Source organism: Anser brachyrhynchus (assembly GCF_964034855.1).
Source record: "Anser brachyrhynchus genome assembly, chromosome: 3".
In the NCBI taxonomy this organism is placed as follows: Eukaryota; Metazoa; Chordata; class Aves; order Anseriformes; family Anatidae; genus Anser; species Anser brachyrhynchus.
The window spans coordinates 101,173,072-101,195,007 of NC_137696.1; the positions used below are offsets into that span (position 1 = coordinate 101,173,072).

The 21,936-nt window shown below is 40.7% G+C and overlaps 1 protein-coding gene across 2 annotated transcripts in view; it reads right to left on the reverse strand.

Annotated features, from left to right (window-relative positions):
* The window catches only part of LRRC1 (leucine rich repeat containing 1), a 70,778-nt gene that overhangs the window by 26,945 nt on the left and 21,897 nt on the right, over window positions 1-21,936 (reverse strand). For both annotated transcript variants that reach the window (XM_080586008.1, XM_080586009.1), the window contains exons 3-4: window positions 13,399-13,477; window positions 10,195-10,284 (exon numbers count right to left, since the gene is read on the reverse strand). In XM_080586008.1, the coding sequence (XP_080442134.1) occupies window positions 10,195-10,284; window positions 13,399-13,477 (169 nt within the window). The remainder of the gene's footprint in view (window positions 1-10,194; window positions 10,285-13,398; window positions 13,478-21,936) is intronic.

A 21,936-nucleotide genomic window follows, 5' to 3' on the forward strand; every position in this document is an offset into this window, starting at 1 on the left:
AAAACCACCATTTCAAAAGCAGACAGATGACTGTGGACAACAGCAACGCATTGCAGTAAGCAAAATACTACCAACTGTAGTTACAAAAAAAAGAACACCATAGAAAAAAGACAGACACATTCCCTAGTTACCTTGGATGAAATCACATCTTTTTCAGTGTATCCTATATGTTAAATATACTCTAAAGTTATAAAAGACAAAGCTGAGATGAGTTATGCTGGTGCTTTAACACCATAGACAGCCGTATCATTCTCCTACTTAAGACAACAGAAAGTCAGCCTTAAGACAACATTATCTGCCCCAATTTATCTCACCCCTTGCCACAACAGGACTAGAAGTGCTCAAGCCCTTGGGTACACCAGCAAAGGCTTCTGAGGAAAGAAGGGGGAAGCACAGTGACACTCATAGTATTTTCTTATGAAAAAGTGGAAAAAAATAGAAAGGTGGAAAAAGCTGGGAGAAAATGAAAATGAAGGCTAAAAGGACTAATATGAAAGCTAATGTTGTTAATAAAAAACCTGAACAACAGCCATCTCATTTCATTAATAGAAGCCTCAAATATTTCAATCCTATGTGAGGAGCACGACACAGCTGAGCACATAGGAAAAGTCAGACATTGGGAAATAATGGAGCAAAATCGCATGAGATGAAGATATAAAGTACTTGCAGAAATGCAAGGCCCCATTTGCAGCTTTCCAACAGGCTTCAGCTGGTTATTGGAATGCAAAATCCTCAACGCAGTTTTGGTAGCAGCAACCCATAAAGAACGACCTTTTCCTCACATTAAGATTGCAAAGAGAAGCAAAAGACAAGCAAGTTGGCACGGTCCCTGGATTTATATGGAGCAAAGGCAAGTCCTACACAGTAAGGATGGTTCTGGGCACAGAAAGAGTCACCAAAGGCCCTACAATAAGCAAGGCCCATTATGCTGACAGGAAAAGAAGGTAGCAATCTGGGAGATGCTTTGAGCTCTGTTATCTTTAATGAACTCTGTAGCTTAACACATCACAGGCAGTAAGAGGAATGGTTTCATTCTAGACTTCAGAAACAGTACGATTTCAGAATTAATCTGTCGCAATACTCAAGGCATTCAGAAAGAGTTGGGAGAAGATGCAGATGAAGAAACTATTAATTTCTTCTCTGAAAGCACTAGTACCATACAGGTGGTTATTTTATCTGGGAATGATTTCTAAGAATATGCAGAAAACTCTTCTCTTCAGAGGCTAAGGTAAGAAACACAGTAAAGACTTGGTATTTGGTTTGGTATTACATTTTTTTATGCAGCTATGGCCATGGCTACAGAACACAGTGCAAGGACACAGAATGCAGAAGTGTGATGGCTTCTGCTTTCTGGCTATTTCCACCGATTCCAAAGGCTTTCAGCCCACTGGGCCAGCATCTAAAGGTTACTGTTACCTTGATGAGGTCCTGCCCCTGCACCCCTACACAGCACATACATTTTGAAACATCCAGCAGGACACTGGAGTAGGAAGGAAAGGCGTGTAAACTTGGCAACTCGATTTCCTTTTTTGAGCAGATAAGGAGCAAGCCAGTCTTCCTGCCTGCCAAGGGTCTTCTTCCAAGAGATGAGAGGGTAACTGGTACTCTGGCAATGGGAAACAAGATGCATGAAACGAGGTGCACTGAGATACACTGCAGCCCATTCCCACGTCCAAAGGGGACACGCACAGCCCTGCCCCAGGACGCGCCGGTTACGTGACTCGTCACTCACCTGACAGGATCCCATTCAGCTACTCCCATCCCACGAGGCTTCTGGCTGCAGCCTGACAGTTCACTCAGAAGCTGACATTTAGCTGTGTTTTTTCCCAGGGAAATGATGGGGTTAATCAGGCACTGGCCAGCTCTCAAAATGCCACGTACTCAGAACAGGAGCACTTCAACTTACACCTCCGGACAGGCTCCTGTCCCAGGTCACTCCCTGAAGAAGTCTCCTTCACTCGCCCTCTCTTCCTACGAGGGCTGCAGAAGCCTGGCAAGACCAAACTCCAAACTCCAGCACCTAAATTATTCACTGAAACTCAGGGGGTTTCTTGAGCTTAAGGACACTTCCAACACAAGAGAAGCAATATTACCTCTGTAGGGAATTATTACGCCACTCAAATTCCCTAAGTTTCCACTAACATGTAACCATGCACTTCCCAGTGCATGTTTTACCCCCCTTTTTTAGAAAGCTAAAAACACTATATACTTATTTTCCTTCCAGCTACTGCTTAATACTGACATAATTAGACAAAGGTATCATGAAAGAACCTTAAAATTTATATCCATTGTATGGTAACCTACTGATAGTATAGAACTGCAACTAGTTTCCTTTCTAGCTTAAGCTTAAAGTTGTTTTTTTTCCCCTCCAAATATCAGTTTAACCAGTGTCTCACCTCCTTGATGGGTTCCCCTTCAGTTACAGAAACCTGCTGTACAGTCTGAACGACAAAGAATTTTTGCAAGACTAATCCAACAGAATTTAAAGAGAGACCTTAGGCCCACATCATGCAATAAGGGAGAGTGCTTTTTGCAAAGTCTTAGTTACTGAATCCTACAAACTCCTAGGTGAGCCAGAAACTACAGCATGAATTTATTTCCTAAATGAGGGCACTTACCCATTCAAAACATATTATCTTCACACACGCGAGGTCCTACTCTTTTACCTCTGAATATAAGTGCTGCTATAAAAATAACTGCAAAGCAAGGTAGCTAGATTTCGTTTTGATGAAGCTGTTATTACGTCTCCTCCTCAGCAGGCCTGAAGACCACTCTTCCAAAAGTCACCTTTGGGACCATTTACCCCCCTCCCCTCTAAAGGCAAACCAACTTGAAGCAACTTGCATCTAAGCTCAACACTATTTTTTCCTCTTAAGTTTACATGTGTAATATACAAGGGAAAGGCAAGTGAAGTTGGTTTCTGTTTCCCCCTTGTCAAGGGTGAACTTATGAAGGGCTGCCAAGGCTTCCTTGGAAAACCAATTTTAAGTAGGCACAAAAGAAAGTAAAGTTGATAATTTTGTCATCCTAGACTTAAACAGGAAAGACACTGAAAGCCAGAGGAAGAGCATTTGAATCATTAGTTACTTGAATCAAACTGTTGATACAATTAACTGGCTCGTAAAAGAGCTACAGGTCTGCCACAAGGGAAAAAAGAAAGATAGAAACATATCTGTATCTTATCAGCCACTAACTGGAAGAAAGGCTAAACAGACAATTCAGTACAAGTCGCATCCAAATTTTAGATACGGAGAAAAGTAGTACAGCTTACGACCAAGAAGCTCCTTAAATCTGTAACAGAGGTAGTCTAAGCTGCTAACTAGGAATAGTTTTCTACATAAGCTTGTTTTCCAAGATGCTGTATTCACTTCTCTCTCACACACAGCAGCGAGCATGGTCCAAAAGACAGACAGGGAAACTGAACTCAGTCTGACCTTCAAAAGGGATCATTAAGAGATAAGAGAGATTTGTAATTACAGTACAGCCTGTTCAGTTTTGAATGCTTTCTTCAATTTGCTTATCAAGATTACTGAAACAATTTGGGGAAGCTAAGCCAATTCACTATTACAACAAGATTTCATTTTCAAAATCTCTTCCATTCCACTCACGCAACATTAGTTTCCCACTACTTAACCAAAATTGTGTATTTTTATTTACAAAAAATAATTGCTAAATATATGTTAAGTGCTTCTTCCTTGTACAGCATACAAGATGCAACTTCTCTTATTTGAAGGCCAGATGGTACCGCACTCACTATTCCATTGTTCCTGAAATAAACTTTCGAGTTCCTTAACGTTCAGTTTTTGCCATTTAGCAAACAGCTGTGATTAACACCAAACACTCCACCTACTCAAACTGTAAATATTACTTGTCATGCTAAATTCAGAGTGAGAATGTCTAATACTATATATAGTCAGCCTAGTCAGGCCAACTACAAATAGTTCTTCTATGTGTTTGCAAGATAAGCCTCCCGACTTTTGTTATCATGTAAGACCGTATTATGCTAAACCTTAATACTGTCTTGTTCCAGACAACTTCTAGAGCTTTTCACACTCTGTGCAATGCTGCCAGATGTACAGTCTACACTTGTGACATTCTAGCGTACACTAAGAAAAATACAGCCAAAGACTGGCCCAGGAATCCATTAGGAAAATAAGGATACTGTTCTGACCTGCTTCTGGACCATCTGCATTAAGAGTATTGTCCCTGCCTTTGAAGACCTTGTATTGTCCAGCTACTCCTATTCAGATCAACATTAAAGATTCCGAATTCAGAATTTGATGAAAACTTCTAAGCTTCTATAATTAAGAACATATATATTAAATACCATGCTCAGCAATTTTATTTCCCTAACATGAAATCTCTGGATACTTGTGGTTCTGTGACTCTTGAAAAGCACACCTATAACACATCTAACATTTGTTCTGCTCTCTGCATTATGTTCATTTGCATTATGAAACGCATATGCTAGCTGCAGACATCAAGAGGAAAATTTCTCTGCTTACCTGGTAATTCCCTCTCAGTAGTAAGGCCCTCAGATCCACTCAGCCCGCTTGCAAGCTTGGGGGTAAACCAGACTCATCAGTCATTGGCATCAAGAAGAACATCCCTCCCGTCTAAAGAAACTCTCACCTCCCCATTTTAAAGGTTTCTAAAGCCAACACGAAGCTACTCTACTTTCTTCCATCACAGACTGTACAGTTCTCTGAAGAAAGGGCTGCAAATCATGGGGATACTATAAATGATGTCTTTGTCTTTTTCAGACACGGGCAAGATAGCTGAAAAAAATGGTGAAAGCTAAAGATTGGATAAGAGAGAGATGTTTTGTATACTGATGGGCAGCAGGCCTTAAATCATAATTTAAGCACAGTAGTAAAGCTACGCACTTTGCTTCAGCCAGTAAAGAAAGTTGTACCTTCTGATTTTGCTGTCCCCACACAGTTTGACAAAACTAAGTCCTTTCAGCATGAAATTAATACTTGAATGTTTTTTTTGGTTAGTGCAGATTCCTTCCGAAGCACACATCTGAAAATCCAATGCTAGATTAAACATCAGATACTCACAAAGTACTTAAAACTAGATATTTGGACTTCATTTCAGGCCAAAGAGCCATAAATAAACAAATATACAATGATGACACAATCTGTCTTCTTTCTAGACGTCAAACCATGAGAGCACAGCATGAATCTTTAAGTCCCCAAATCTTTGTTGGCAAAAAGCCAACATCACTCTGTAGGATGCGGGGAACTAACCCCAAAGCCAACACCACTGAATGAACACGTAAGGACAGAATGTGCTCAGGACAGACGTGCACCTGATTATCCATATCACTGTAAGGCATGCCCCAGGAAGGCTTACAGGCAGGTACGAAGAAACACCCTGATTTTTGAATTTCAGGAAAAAGTTATACCCCTGTGTTCTGGATGTTAAGTAAGGAGCTATTGAAGAAAAACCCCGGAAGCAAATGGAAATTCCTAAATGCTACCCATGGTGGGAGGAACAGACTACACCTGCTCGTCAGACAGCTCTGCATTCACAATCCTGGTGCTGCAGAATAGGCAGGGAAATTAGACTTGCTTCATTAGGCTGAGAAACACTGAAAAAGACACTCCCACTAACAGCTTAGATTGTATAACCTGTTTCTCTGAATGGTTCAACTAGATAACAGGACAACTCCTATCCCTATTCAACTAATTATTAGCTTAAATATCTCACACGCATTAGCATTCACTGTTCTGCTCCACACCATGAGTTAAAAGACCGCAGAGAAACACTAAAAAAATAGCATTGGTAATATTAAAATATCTAGTGTGTTACCAAGTCCCAAAGCAGAGCACAGCAAAAAGATCTGTGACACACTAAAATTACAGACAAGGCACGGGCTTAAAAAAAAAGAAATGTTTTTATCTGACAAGGGAAAACTTGTAGCACATGTACCAGCACTGGATATACAGATTGAATTGGTCACACAGAAGACGAGCTGATATACACTGAGTATGGCTGTGTACAAGCAAGAAGACAAAAAGGAATAGAGAGGCATCGCCTATGTTCTTCAAACGCCCACCTGGGAGCCTCGTGTACACTCCACTTTGGCAACACAAAGGAAAAGAAACATTCGGAAGGACTGCGCAGGAGAATTCTTAATGGCACAATAAAAATATAAACAGCAATTTTACATGTCAAAAGCTTGAATGAATTAAGATACTCGCCTGAGACAGTGAAGCTGATCATTGGTATTCATCTTACACATCAGAGCATGGGAAAACTGGAGCGAATATTTGGAAGACTCACTTCCACCAAATGCTCCCCACAAGTGAAATATAAGATTATTACCTACTGTCAGGAAGAACTTCTGAACTAGCCTCTGAAGTACTGCTGTTTGAAAAAAATGATCCAATACTTTTGCTGCTTTCCTCATTTAATGCAGGAGGGCAAACCTGTGGTGCCACAACATTTGAAGTAAGTAGTTTAATTTTATATATATATATATATATATATATATATGTATGTATTCTTTAAGTACATAGTGATCGCTATACTATACTAAAGTGAATTAGAGATTTCGCTGGCTGTATTAGGCAGTTTCCCAGACAAGATTCTAAGACTTCAGGATGTTTTTCCCTACGTTTCCACATACTCTGGTGGCCAGAAGACCAGTAGCAAGCACATGGATGTCAAGTTTTTCCCAAAATAAATACAGCTGTAGTAGAGTAACTCACCAAATGTGTACTTCCTTGCTCACTATTTGACACATCTCACACAAAGCACATAGGCCCAGCGTACTCCATCAAATAATAACATGGATCATTACCCAAAGCACACAGGAACTCCAGTAAGGCATTTGCAAACATCCAAACACCTGGAAGAGCCTTTTTTGGTCTCTTCAGCCACAGAGACAATAAGCATTATCTTCTTTTTAATACCCAGCATTTTGGGGGTCCCAGAAAGTGCAGAAGAAAGAGAACAGAGAGGGGAACAAAAAACACGAGTATACAACATTTAGAGAATCCACCGAGTATTTCACTGCTTTTATCAAACAAAAGGCAGTCAACGGACCATCGAATTCACTTAAATTATGGTTTCACACTTAAAATAAATGACGAAACTTGTGTGAACTAAAAAAGGAAAGCTGCACCTGTTGGTAGCTAGACAGAAAAATAATAATTTATTATTTATAGATGTAATAGTATTCAAAAATGTTGGTAAAATTCACTCTCAGTGGAAAAAGTCATGTAAGGACTTTGTGCTGCAGTCCTAACTGGCTACAAACAAGACTTCTCAATCATTTCCAGCTATAATTAGTATATCTTTCTCTTTGTCACTGATGGCTGAAATTCCATAGTCTGAAGAAGTGAAAAGACAGAAAAGGAGCCCTACTCTTTTGTTACTGGTCAAGACATGAGATGTATTAAAAAAAAAAAGTCATTAGGTAGGATTTAGGTCAGTTCAATGTACTCCAATGCAGATCAACATTCCCTACCAGACTTCAGGAACAGTTACATTTCTGTGGGATACGTCATTAGTTTCCCTCCTGTTATGTTAGTATTCTTCTGAGTTGGAAAAGCCAAAGCTTACTTTTGAACTGCCGTATTCCTATCTATTGTGAATACCTGATGAGCCAAAGAGAACAGCCCAACACACTTCTATCTGCTTCTTTAAGCATATACCCGATTAGCAGAAATGTCTGCTAAAAAAAAAAAAAAAAAACACGTGGGTTTGTATAAATAAAATATGCATATTCTTAGAAAGCTATCCTGGGTGTATTTTTCAGATCAAAGCAGGCCTATCAGATCTGAATAAAAGTCTACCCCTCCAGGAAAATTCACCAGGAACACCAAGACAAGCATGATTCTTCCTGAAGCAAGTGAAGATCCCTGGTTTTTCGCTTCAATATTGGGAACTGTATACAGGTTTTGAGGGTTACACTGCTGTATTCTGCAACAGCTCATATAAGGTTGAAATAGTTCCGCTGCATCTCCTTGGACTACTTAGGATCAAAATTTGGAAGATTATTACACTTATTTTTGCATAGCTGAACATACTGACATCTCTGCAAATGCCTGATAACCCCATATGAACCAAAATTGTTTCTATTCGTTTGCTCCAAAATAGAGCCACACGATCAAATGACAGGCAGGGTAAGCAAGGAGGTGAGTCACAGTAGGCAGTGACCTGCCAGGGAAGCCAGTAACCTTCCTCCAGATATCATTTGCAAAGCAGCAGTCCCCTTTATGTTTTGGGAATTGTTTCAGCTTGTCATGTTTCTTGTATTCATTTTCAAAACCAGGCAGGATCCAGAGTTTTATCCCTAGGTTTTCAGTAACCGAGAAGTCCGAACAAGCCTGTTCTTAGCTGCCAGTGCTGAGAAAAGCTGCAAGAAAAGTTTTGTGAACTTTTTATAGAAAAGAATGTTACAAAAGCCCCAGCCCGTGCAATTTTTAGTTAGACTTTGCCGTAGTCAGTGGGCACACATTAGCTGTACCTGTTAGTGCTTGTGGAAGGTTTCGAAAGGTATTTTCTACTTCTGTTGGGCCTGGTGCCAGCTGACAGCTTTCATATACACGGGAAGTGGCTAAAGCAGTACTGGTCTGGACTTGACTACAGTGCAGGAGCTCTTAATAAGATCCCTTCTGGAGGGCTCCTCTATTTAGAAACAGTTGGCTTTTAATGATTGTTAGAGACTATGCTAGCTCCCCAAAGAATCCATGTTAAAAATACTCCACTTTATGAAAGGATGTCCAAGATTAATAGGCTTCTACTGTTACACAACTCAACATCCAAGTTGGGCACAGTAACCAGAGAGAGGCAGAACTATCAGGTGCTGCAGGAAATTTCTAATTCTCTAAAATGGTAAGTTTTCCAACAAATGTAATAAAGTTGAGCTAAAGCACAGATCTGATTTCTTCAGTTCAGTGAAAACTATTTCTGGAGCTGGAATAGCGAGCTAGACTCTTCAGCCTGAAAAAAAAAGAAAAAAAAAGCACCTGGGGTTATCATAGAAATCTACGAAGTCAATCGCAGACCAAGAGCATAGGGATCAACTGTTCACTGTCTCTTCCAATACTAGCAAAAAAAAAAAGCAGCCAGACAGGTGGAGTCAGGCTCAAAAACAAACAAACAAAGGAAAACCAATGCAATGGGTAATAAACTTTTGCAGCTATTTGCCAGGGGCAAATACTAAAGATGTCTCCATAAACTCAATGAGAAACTGGACTAGTAAGTGGAAGAGGGATTCATTATTGCTGCCATTACACTAACCACAATCCAAAACTCAGGAAATCCCCTGAACCAGAGGATGGTAAAAGGAGTAATCAAACACACGCTTTCCTTCTACTTCTAATAAGTAGATACCTAGTGAGGATTAAGAAGCAGAAGAAAGTTAGGCTAGATGGGCCCTTAAACTGAATGAGCAAAGCCACTCTCACCTGTTTAATTGAGGAGACACGAAAATGCCTTTTCTCCTTCAAATCAGAAGAGCTACCCTTCTCTCCACTAAGAGAGAAGACATTCCTGTTTGCTAGCGTGGATGTTTATTACAGCCAAAATGAGACAGACATGAAGTACCCTTTACTTTTCATGTGCTCCACTTTGGAATTCTGTCCCTGCAATCATGCTGTACTTTCCAGAGCTAACAAACATCTCAGAAGCTTATCAAATTTCACCTTAAGAGCTGTTTTGTGAGTTTCCATCTCGACAGTTCCCGCTGGAGTTTTTTCAGAAGCAGACTGCTGCTATGATTAGGAACCTTCTAATTTCCATCCTGATCATGGCCAGCTTTTACCCGTTTGTTCTTGTGCCAACACTGTCTGGTTCTGAGCTAAGCTGCAAGCTGGCTGACATGTTCACAATAATGGATCAATGGCCTTTATCACAGCGAAGGAAAGTAAAAGGTCAATTCTGCATCATAAAACACCTATTTAATTCTGCATTTAAAAATCCAAGTTACTCCAAATCCCTGAGAACAGAGCATAAGCATAAACATACATGATTCAGCTTCTGCGTTAGCCTGCTAAAGGTAAGTGAAAATGCAAAGTGATTTTTTTAAACACATCAATATAAAGAAAAAAAGCAAACCTGTAAATAATTGTATAGGTAATCACATTATTTACAGTTATACTAGTCATTTATACAGTAGATATAACAAGATAGAAAAATAAAGATACCAATAAAGTTTAAAAAAAAGAAAAAACTTACTTCCCAATGTTTTCAGGTAGTGCTTGCAGAGAGATGTCATTTACTGAAAGACATGTTAGATTCTGTAATTCAGGAAAGCTTTCGGGCAACCTATGGAGATATTAATTCAAGTCAAGGACTTCCAGTGTAAGTATTCACATTAATATAATACACAGCAAAAATGAGAACATGTAGCAGAAAACTAAAGTCTATTTAGCCAATGTACACAGAAAGGGGAGGAATGCCTAGACTCCAGCATGGCTCTCAAAAAATTCTAGGGATCATAGTAAAAAAAAAATAAATAAAAACATGGCTTAGAGACTTTAAAGTTTCCTCTGTGTCAAAGTGCAGGTAATATCTGTCTCCTGACTCCTCTCTTCCCTGTCTCCAATTTACAGCTCCAAAAAGCCATATGACTTGAGAACATACAAGGCATTTCAATAAATTTAAATTTAAATAGAAGAAAAAAACTATTGGTATTATCCTGCATCACCTATATGGTAAAATAATCAAACAAACTAGTTTCATGCATGTACATTCCGTTGCCTACATGCTTACAGCAGGGCCATTTTGTGTTAGCTACTAGGCTGTTCTTCAGCTGCTGTGTTTTGAAGAAACAGTCTGTTTGCTATCAGGACAATGTTCTGTTGTTACAGCACTCCACGTTCACTGCTTCACAACACAACAGCATGTAATCCCTCTCCTCTTTCACTATAAAATGCAGCATATGCAAAATGCTCCCCAAGCCCCAAAGCCTTTTGGTTCAACACCCGGTTTTCTGCAATGCTTGGCTTCCCCCTGCTCACTCCAAAGGATCCCTGCACCCCTGCTCTCTGGCAGCCAGGGTGCACCAAGCAGCTCCGCTCGCAGTGCGCAGACACAGGAGGCAGGTAGGGTAAAAGCAGCGGTGATGCAGGGGAGGAGAGGTCCTTTGCTCAGCCGGCCACCTTCTAGATGATCCTCAGAGCCTGAAACCTAGCTCAGGCCATAGCATTTGGTTTGGTTCCTGCTCCCCACGTCCCCCAGCTCCAGGTACACGGTGCAACCTGCAGACCTCTAACAGGAGACGTGGTGCGCAGGCAAACAGCTGCACGTGATGGGGAAAGGGAAGCAGACAAATGACAGTAGGGGGACTTCGCATGTGCTCAACCCCGTACTGCGTTGTCATGTTCTGTACGTTACTAACAGAACCCACTTGGTGTCTCTACAATGCGAGCTGTACACCCCCCTGCCCGTACAATAGTAGTAACATGCTTGGAAGCAGCAGTTTTACCGTTTAGGCTCTAATACTCTTAAGACTAGAGTTAAACGTTCTGATCATCTATAGCATTGTGTATAGATATTGCGGTCTTCTAGTCTAACCTACAAAAATGGGCCTCCTTTTTAATATAAGCCCCAAAATCATCAGCCACTTTTAATACTGCAGATTCATCAGCCAGTAAATTTGACAATGAGGCAACATACTGTATTAGTGGAAGGGCATTGATTGGGAAGATCTCTGACTGGCTTTTAAGCTTAGTGAAAATAAGAGCAAGAATCGATAGCTTAAAAAAAAAAAGTTCCAGCACATCACACATAAAAGGAAATGACTGCTAGGCTTTATCACTCTATCTGGGCTAATTAGTGCCAAGACCTACATGCTGTTACACAGGTAAAACTGAAATTCTGGACCTCATCATAGGAAGCACCAGGCAACCGTGTGTAAACAGCTTCTGTTATCTCTGTTTTCTAACTTACTAGGTTGCTTGGAGTGATATTTTCCAGGACACACACATACTTTGGAGCCACTTTATCAAGAATTTTTAAAGTTCTCCTGCAAGCACCAACAAAGAATTATGAGATCTATTTCAACCCCATTAAAAAGCCTTTCAATTCTTTTGTTAATTCCTCTCAGCTGTAGTTATGCCTTACAGATGCTGTTGAAGGAGATCCATTGCTTGGGCCTCAGGCCTTATTCAGTGCACAAAATGGAGAACAACAACAACTAACATGCTGCTACTTAATTTTTTTTTATTTCATTACCATGAGATGCAGCTCTGTGCTTTATGTACAGCGCACTCATCTCCGGGAAAAGGCTGTTCAGTGACCCTCATCACTTTAATATCTAAACACCAGTTCAGCTTCAGTTTGCTTTACCAGATTTTTGCGGTATTATTATCCTCAGTATATAAATGGGCTACAGAGGCCCAGGGATTAAGATCACAAGTGTCCCTTTAATGCTTAGAGATCCAAATTTCCAGAGAACTTAGAATGCACTATGCGCTATATTCAAAGCGCAGCTCTGAAGAATCTCAGCTGCCTATGGGGGAGAAGCTGTCCTGCAAAACCGCTGCAGCGGCTTAAGATATTACAGACACTCAGCTGTTTGTTACCACTCATGCACTCCAGCCAGCCAGCTAATCATGCAAGTATTCCCAGCCTATCTCAGCGCACAGCAAAGCAAGTCGGTTAATGCCCACTGTGAATACTCCGGCTTATGTGAATTGCTCGGCATCACAAAGGAGCTCTGTGGCACAGGCTGGTTTAGGAAATCGTTCTCCAAATAGTGTTCAAAGGCCTTAGCTGGCAGATCACCTCCTCTCTTCCTTGCTATCTCCAGTCTCATTTCACTATATAAATTCCAAATTGTCAGCAAGTGGAACAGCGAAACGTAAACAAAGCTCCTCTTCTGTAGATGTGTGTAATCCCCAGTCCCCAGTTCATCAGAACACAGACCAGGAGCTGCAGTAGCAGCCACCAACGTATGCGGTACATTTTTGCCACATGTTACTGCATGTCACTGTGCCCCAATTGATGGGAGAGTGATGAAATACTAGTCCAAGCTTTAATCATTAGAAAAAGCCATTATCTGCAGCAGCTGATCTACAGTCTATTCCAAATTGTCAGGCACCTGGGTTTGTGCCAATGCATTCATGCTAACCATTGCCTTATCTCTCCCAAGTATGAGCGTGGTTATCCTACGCATTTAAGAGGAGAAATGAAAATTGAGAGAATCAGATTTACATTTTTCCTGGTTGGCTAACAAATTTCATCCCCTCCCAGTAAAGATGCACATCGCTTTTTAAATCTGAACTTCTGCTACAATCACTGCCAGAGACAGACGCTGTTGGCAAGATTTCATAGAGATGCTAGATCACAATTTTTAAGGGCTTATTTAAAATTGTAATTGTTACAGCAAGATTGTAATTCTGGTATGGCAAGTACTAAGAAGAAGGTGGAAATTACCTAGTCAGTGGATTCCCACTGAAATCTGCTACCTGTAGTGCTTTGCAGAATGAGATGCTTTCTGGTATTTCAGGAATATCTGCGGAAGAAAAAAAGGGAAAAAAAACATCATCAACAACTGTACTGCCATCTACACTGAAACTATTGCCTCATTACATTCGGTAACTTGCTACTGCAAGGAGTTATCTTGGTATCTTTCAAGACATTTCAACATGCAAGACTGTTTCATGTCCAAGTACTCGTACTTCAAATGAGAGCAAGAGCAACTAGCAGGGCAGAGTCATTTTGTGCTTTTTCAAATCCCACTTCCCCCTCCTGCTCCACATGCTTTTTACTGAACCTAAACTACTCACCTGTCCTTGGACTGATCTTTATCAGTCTCTGTCCAGAAAAAAAATTTAAAAAAAGATTCTCCACATCCTAAGACTGTTCTAAAGAACCAATTAAAGTCTGAACCTCTTGTAATTTGATCAATACACACCCACAATCTGTGCTGGCAGAAAGTACAGGGGGAGGGAAAACAAGGAAGGGAAGAAGAGAACATGCAAGTCTCTCTGCTCATAACACAGACGCATGGGAACAGAACCAGCCTTCCTCACAATAAAGACAGTTAATTTGAAAATATTATTCAAATTATTCAAACAACTGGTCCCATATAAGAGCTAGCATACTACTTCAAATTGCCAGAAACTAATCAGAGATATTCCTATGTGAAAACATTTTTTTTCAGGTATGTTCAATATTACACATTTATCTAGTGAAGCTCGTCAATGCTATCTTAAAAATAAAAAGCTGTTCTGGGACTCTTACTTCCAGCTACATTTCTACGAGTAGCCTGTGGGCCCTCTGTGTAAGTCCTTGTTTATTGCCATCAAGATCCAGCAAGAATGGAACAAATACGCTTGGTTTCCTTGTTTAACAACTTAGATTGTTATGATTCACTTGGAAAGGAATTCAACAGAAAAGGCGGTAAATCTTAAAATAAAAATCAGTCTTGCTATCAGGTTTTCCTATTTCCATTCTTTCTACGGAGTATTACATCTATTCCCTCTCCCCTTCCTTCAATTCTCACCACAAATAATACTTCAGGAAATGTCTTCATAGATTTTCCTCATGTAAGTAGCACCACTGACTTCAGCAGCCATCAGTGACCTAAATACGCTGAAAAATATTTGGAAATTAGGTCTCTTCCTACCTAGCTGAGTAGCTCAGAATTGAACGCCTATGTATTTCATTCAGCTCTTCTCCCCCTGAGCAGCGTGATGGGAGGCACAGCAGGAGGAAAGTACCTGCTCATCAGGCTCCATCTCCTGCCAGGTCATCTGAGCAAATGCGCTTGTTCTGACTCATTCCGACTCAGAACTGAATCCCAAACCAGTATGAATATCTCCCAGTCCCCCCCATCACCAGGTGTGAATGGTCAACGAAGGGTTGGTACAAGAACATCTCCTGGGAACCCTCTTCTGTTTCTTAAGTGATTGGGAAGGGCTGGAGGGACGGAGGTGGACAGGCACCACCCAGTGGGTTTCACTGCATCCCAAGTGGTGCTCTCTGAAGTGCACAAGTCATCCCCTTCTCCCAGAGGAAAAATAAACTGTATCACAAACCCTAGTGCACCCTGCATATCCACCAGGCACAGGTCTGAAATTAGCCTAAGCAGTTATAAAGCCTAAGCAGGATAAACGATCCCTGAAGTTTACAAATAGCTCTGGAGTGGTCCATTCACCAACCCCAAAAACACACTGTGCCTTCACATGATGGATCCGCTGCAAGCATTACTAAATATCAAAACAATTTATGAACAACAGAGATGAACATCCACAGTGCAGCACATGGAACAACAACAAAGCTGCTCTTCCACAACACCAAACTGCAGGGCCAAAGCCGCTCAGTGCAAGGTTTACATGAAGTGGTACGCAAGGTACAAAGTTCACTTTATGGGGTGGTGAAGATATACTCCTTTTAAAACTACACAAAGCCTAAGGTCTGCCATTGGCACCAGCTCTCCCATAAAAGAAAACAGATTACTTTAGAGACAAACTCCTGTCAGAGATGCTTTATATCTCTCACAAAACTCCTTCATAACAACTTGGATAACTGAGGGTAAACAGTTGATATTAGAAATCCAGTAACGGCAAGATAAATCATAGAAACAGAATGGTTTGGGTTGGAAGGGACCTTAAAGATCATCTAGCTCCAATCCCCTGCCATGGGCAGGGACACCTCCCACCAGACCAGGTTGCCCAAAGCCCCATCCAGCCTGGCCTTGAGCACCTCCAGGGATGGGGCATCCACAGCTTCTCTGGGCAACCTGTGCCAGTGCCTCACCACCCTCTGAGTGAAGAATTTCTTCCTAATCTCTAATCTAAATCTACCCTCTTTTAGTTAAAGCCATTACCCCTTGTCCTATCACCACATTCCCTGACAGAGTCCCTCCCCAGCTTTTCTGTAGGCCCCCTTTAGGTACTGGCAGGCCTCTAAGGTCAGAGTGAAACATTAGGCCTTTAAGGTTAGAAAGGATGGGTAAAACGTAGTCCTCAAATCACGGTTTAAGAAGAGATTGCTCCTCTGTAGCGGTTCGCCTCACAAAAAGACAAATCTGTCCTGCCAAAGGGCCATGAAGGAGCCTGCAAAAACGGGCCGGGAGCTGTGGTGTCATGGCTCAGACACCTGTACAGGGGACATCAGGCAGAGGAGGAAGCAAGCCTCGTGGTCAGGCTCCTCAAGCTTCATGGGTTTCACTAATCTGTGCCCAGCCAGAATACATTTCAGTGACACAGTCGGTGAGCAGATTCTTCACCAAGAACTTTGGAAGCAACCACAAACCTACTTCAGGAGGAGCCACAAGAGCTGCTGAATGCAAAGGAGGGACACCTGGAATGAGCAGCCTGTGTCAAAGTGCCACAAGCACACCCATCTCTGCTGACCTTTCTTCTGAGTCAAAAGCTCACACTTTGTCCCTACCATAGGAAAGGACTAAACAGCTACGAATATTGACTTCTAAATAACCATAAGGAGAAAAAAAAAAAAATAAACCCACATTAACATTGCCAGATTAAATAATGAGCGTGCGATAAATTCTGTGATAAAGTGATAAACTGTTGCAACACATGAAATACTTAAAACTATTTGCATGCCACTAATACTCCATAAAGTAAAAGCACTGAAGTCATTGCAGGGACGGTGCTCTGTCTGGCAAAGCAGATGGCAAGTGATTTTATTTTTTAAGAATAAATAAATAAATAAAAAGAACACCAAAAAAAAAACACCACCCACACGCTCATGTAAAAAGCATTCACTTTTAAAAGGGTGCTCTAAAGGAACTCAAACAGTACACAGACCTGGAAACTTTCCCCTTCCCTATATGCGATACATGAAATCAAAACAAAATCAAAATTGCACTTACAGACACAGACAGCAAAGGTTTTATTCATTCCAATCCTCGATGCGAGCACTGTCTGTATAAGACTGAATTTCCGCTAATGGATTATTGACGACAAAGGTCCTACATACACTCAACAGACATTGGAACCTCTACCTGCATTGCAGCAGTGCGAAACACCGATACTGAGAGCCCTGTTTATCAGCACTAAGTACAGAAATTTGTCATTCACTGTCTGTTTATTCTTCCTACCATCCTCCTCTGGATAAAATAGCTGGAAATTAACAGAAAAGCAGTGGCTCACTTCTCCTGTTTCTTAATATCTTTCTCTCTCTTCTTACCCTCTCCCCCTCCCCACATCAAAATTATACTTAACATTAGCCTTAACTAACATCAGCCTTAACTAGTTCAGAGCAGTTCTTTGTATTGAACTACAAGAACCCATGTAATATTTGTCACTGCCTTATGAGTCCTGAAATGGACATTGCTATTTTGAAGCTTCACAGGACTCTAAATAACTTGTGTCTTTGCAACCAAGCCAGTGTCCACAACTTTTATACATGCATATATGCACACAGAAACACCCTTTCAGATATAGATGCACACTTGCTGTGTGAATCCTTCCCCTGGATTAAACAAAAAACAACCCATAAAAAAGCTCAAGTAATTATTTGAATTTGTTTTGAAAATACATATATATACACACACACAAAACATATAAAGCAGAATATAAACTTAAATTTTTGATGATGACAGTTTCTGAAACTAATCACACTACTGATTTCCTCTACCAATGTGGTTTCATTGTCATACTGTAAATAATTTCTTTTCTACTACTATATAATGGGCTACAGGGAAAAGAAAAAACAACAACAACAAAATACGTTCTCAAACCAAACTATTTTTATACCCTCCTTGTTTTACAAGGCTTGGGTATTATCTACAATAACAGTTAAGTATCTGAGCTAAGTAAAAATTACTCCAGCATATGATACTAATTGCAAAAAAGCAGCATGGACACTGTAGCTTGTATGTGTTTGCAAATGACAAAATCTGTTTTGAAAGTAAAGTGTGCTTTCCCAGCCTATTTATTCCAGACTATGAAATCATTACAAGAGCAGAAATCTTCAATAAGAAAGCGTAATGGATACAAGAAAAAAGGGAAATCCCCCCCCCTCACCATGATACCTTCACTATTCTTTTTTATCCTCTACCTAACAGACAAAGGACAGACAAAAATTCAGTGCCTCTCTTTGAGCTGAGTTTCATTACACTTTTAGTAAGTAAAACATGGTTGAAAAAAGAAGATTACAGAAATTTATCAGGCAAAACACAACCGAGTTATGACAGTATCACTACATGGGAAGACAACTATAGCATTGTTTTGAATAAATGACCTCAGAAGAAGAAAGGCAAGGAGCAGTTTAGTATATGACAAAAATTCTGGGGTGATTGTTATAGCAAAGGAGATGATCGTCCATAATAGAAGCATTGGCATAATCAACTGAAATGCAACACAGGATATTAAAATACGTAAAGAAGTCCTTCTGTCTCTTGATGGATCAAGCAGCTTTTCCATTACTGTTTACTACTAGATTTTGCTACAGACATTATCACACACATCTCTGCCAATATTAGCAGCAATAAGGTTGAATGCTGTTCTTGCCACTGCTGGATAACCAACTCAAATCCTACTTAAACATCTAGGATTCTTCTAATACCACATACTGGCGAATGCTCCACATTTACAGGATGCCCCAGATGTTCTGGCATACAGATTGTGCAGCATTGCTAATAATAAAGCTATAAACCAAGCATAAGCCCTGTGACGTATGACAATACAAATACAGTGGCAGCAAAAAGTCATGCCAGCAAAGCAGATGAAAAAAAAATCAAGCTTGGCAGTCGTGTACATAAGAGGGTGTATACATATATACACACACACATATTTCTGCTCAAGATACCTCTTCAGATATTTATCGTTCTAGTTTGCACAAGAACTTGTGGTATCAGGTAATGATCTTTCAAGCACCGTACACATGACTTAAGAATCAAGTGTGATAGTAGGGAATTCTGTACTGCCTGAATGAGAAAATTATTTCCGAATATCCTTATGTTTGGTGCTAATCTATATATGATGAAGATTTTTACAACAGTAACATGCCTCAATCCCCTTTCCCTCTCTTCCCTTCCTCTGACGACTGCGAAGGTGAGGGGGAGGCAGCCTTCATTTTAAACTGATAAAACCTTTCATATGGAGCATTTTTACAGCACTTTTCTATAAAATTTCAAAATATATATTCTTTTCTCTACCAAAAGCCTACATGTCCAGCATTCTTTACATATTCTGTAACAGAGAACATAATTTCTGATACCTGGTACCTAGGCCGCAGCCTGGCATGGCGCCCTGCCAGGAGTGCTGCACGCCCCCCAGCAAAGGGAACCCCACAGACTGGCCTAGGCTGTCAGAACAGAAGGCCCACACTACCTTACGTACCCTGCATAACGCTTAGTGATTGCTAAATCATTACTGTATTGAAGAGTTTATGCCAATTTTTTGCCCAGTAACGCCACTCCAGACCATGAACCAACGCAGCACTATCCCTCAGGGGACAGATAACCAGACCACATCCAACCAGTTTGATACATGGAAGAATTTTCCCCCTGCCTCCTCTTGAGTATATACTATAGTGTCGTATAATATGCATATGTTACATGCACACATTAAAGGTCCAGCTAGCCCATTAAATCATGAAGCACTACAGTGCTTGAGGGATTCAGGAGTCTCGAGGCTCTGCTGTCATTTCCAGGGGGTCCCTGCTGCCATCCATGGCACAGAGGCACTCGGAGAAGCCTGGCTTGAGTGGGCTGAAGCTTGCCCTCATAGAAGTCCTCCCTTCCCGCTCACCACCTCCTCCACCTTCTAAACTGAGGAGGAAACTATCCACTTAGTGAAATGCCTTGCAAGAAGGAATTTGTGCTGCAAGTATTTATTTGTCTTTGCAAAGGGCTCTTCAGCCGCAGAGCCCAGCTGAGGAGGTTGGTACCTCACAGAGGTCACCATCGCGTCCCCCACCTCTCCCAGGGCAGTGACCTGTGGCTCCCAGGGGGTCTGCTTCCTCAGGGGGCTGGAGGAGGGTTAATGCCCCCTCTACTTCCACTCTGAGATCATGGCATGCACCATGATGTGTCAGGCTTTCTCCTTGTTTTCTGTTCCGAAAGCCAGAAGGTTTTGCTGCTAGCCCCGAAGGCTGAAGTAATCAACCTCTTTACCTAAAGTGTTACAATTTCTGGGACAAAATGTGACAGGAGTCGTTGTTCTTGCAAAGACTATTATGATTAAGTGGCTCTTGTACAGGTTGTAACATTTTCCTCTTCAAACTCTAAGGCGGAGGATACACAAAGAACAGATTGCTCTTTTAAGAGCCGCCTTCACAGCTTTACAGAAAATATACAAACAGGTTCAGGTTGGGTTTTCTCAACCAAATCCCTTACCGTATAATTAACAAGAAACTGAAGTGAGGTAAGTATACCCCTTCCTCCTCCTCCTCCTGGTTTCTGTACACTTCCCTTTTTCAAGGGAGGAGTGGAGCAGGAAAAAAAAAAATGTTCACAAAAGACCATTTTACAGATACATAGATAGTAGGCATGTTACTTAAGAAACAACTGTGTAAAGACTTAAAAGTGAGCTGTTTTTTGAATAGCTAGCCTGTGGTAAATCAACAGCCCGTCCTTCTCAACTGCAGAAACAAGCACAAACATAGGATCACGAGCTGCTAATTGTAAACATAAGGAAAAGGGCCAGGGAGAAAGCTCAAAGATTAGAGCACAGGGAAACAGCAGGTCCAGGTGAATTAAGTGGAACAGCCAGAGTTCAGCAAGGAATTTGGGTCTTCTATCTTTCAGTAGCACTTAACCAAAAAGAGAGAGAGTTAAACAAGGCTAGGACACATTTTTATGAAGATTTCTGTCTTGGACTTCATGGCTAGCAAGAATTAAATACTTAAGAAAAAAATAGCATTCTACCTATGAAGCTGTGGATGACAGATACTGCGTAAGCATTGCAACAGCGAAGTTGCACGTTTATTGGATCAATTCTTCAGTAACTTTATGGTCATCACATCTAACCTTCCTTAAAAAAACTCCACGTAACACTGGAAAAAAAGAGCTAGCAAAGCCTGTTTGCAGATTGTAATCTAGATTACAGATCATAAAAATGACAAAGAAAATTGAAGTATTTAGTTTACGTCACTCCCATATGAACTGATGTTTAATGCTTGACCAAAGGTTTCTGTTTCTAACTCTTTCCTGCTGATTTCAAAAAATAAATAAATAAATAAGTAAATAAATATAAAAAACTTCAAAATCATCCACAGCCTTCTCTTGAATTTGGATCAAGTCAAGTACTGGGATGAAAATTGCTAGATACGTACACACGTACTTCAGCATGCTTCCCCTAGAAAAACAGCTAAATCTGGCAGAATATGCCATGACAGAAAAATCACTGTGTTGGAAAAAATCTACTTTTCTGTAATCCATTTAGAAATAACACTTTCTAAACTTCCCTAATTAGATCATTCTATCATGAGACTTCACTTATCTTCTTTCCCAATCACAGCCAGCACTTGCCATTTCTTTTCTTTCCCCTTCCCTGACAGGCTTTCTTCACTGACTAGGTAGGGTCTTGTCTCTCTCACCTTGCAAAGCTCACCTCCTCCTCCTGCAACTTACAGGCATCACATTCATCTCAATTTTAGCAACAGAGATTCACAAATTCCAACTTGCACATCACTTCTTCAAAGTGAGCAAGAATTTCTACATGTCTATGGGGTTCAGCAGTGCTCCACATCTGAAAGCAGTTTGCAGTAGACGTTTTTCTTCCCTAGTACTCTTCTTTGTGTATCGATCCCTAAATTTCACATTTAAAACATGAAGATGATACTGTGTTTTAAACAGTATCTTTAAACTAACTTCAAGAGAGGTGTGGGAGATAATACAAGAAAATATGTCACTAGAAATTAGTATTAACACGCACACAACTGCCAGCAAGCAACCACTTGAAAGAGTGAAAAATTCTGTTTTCTGCTAGTCTGCAACAAGGGAGCCTTACCTTTCTTAGCACACACACAAATATAAGTCGCTAGCCTGACGTAGGC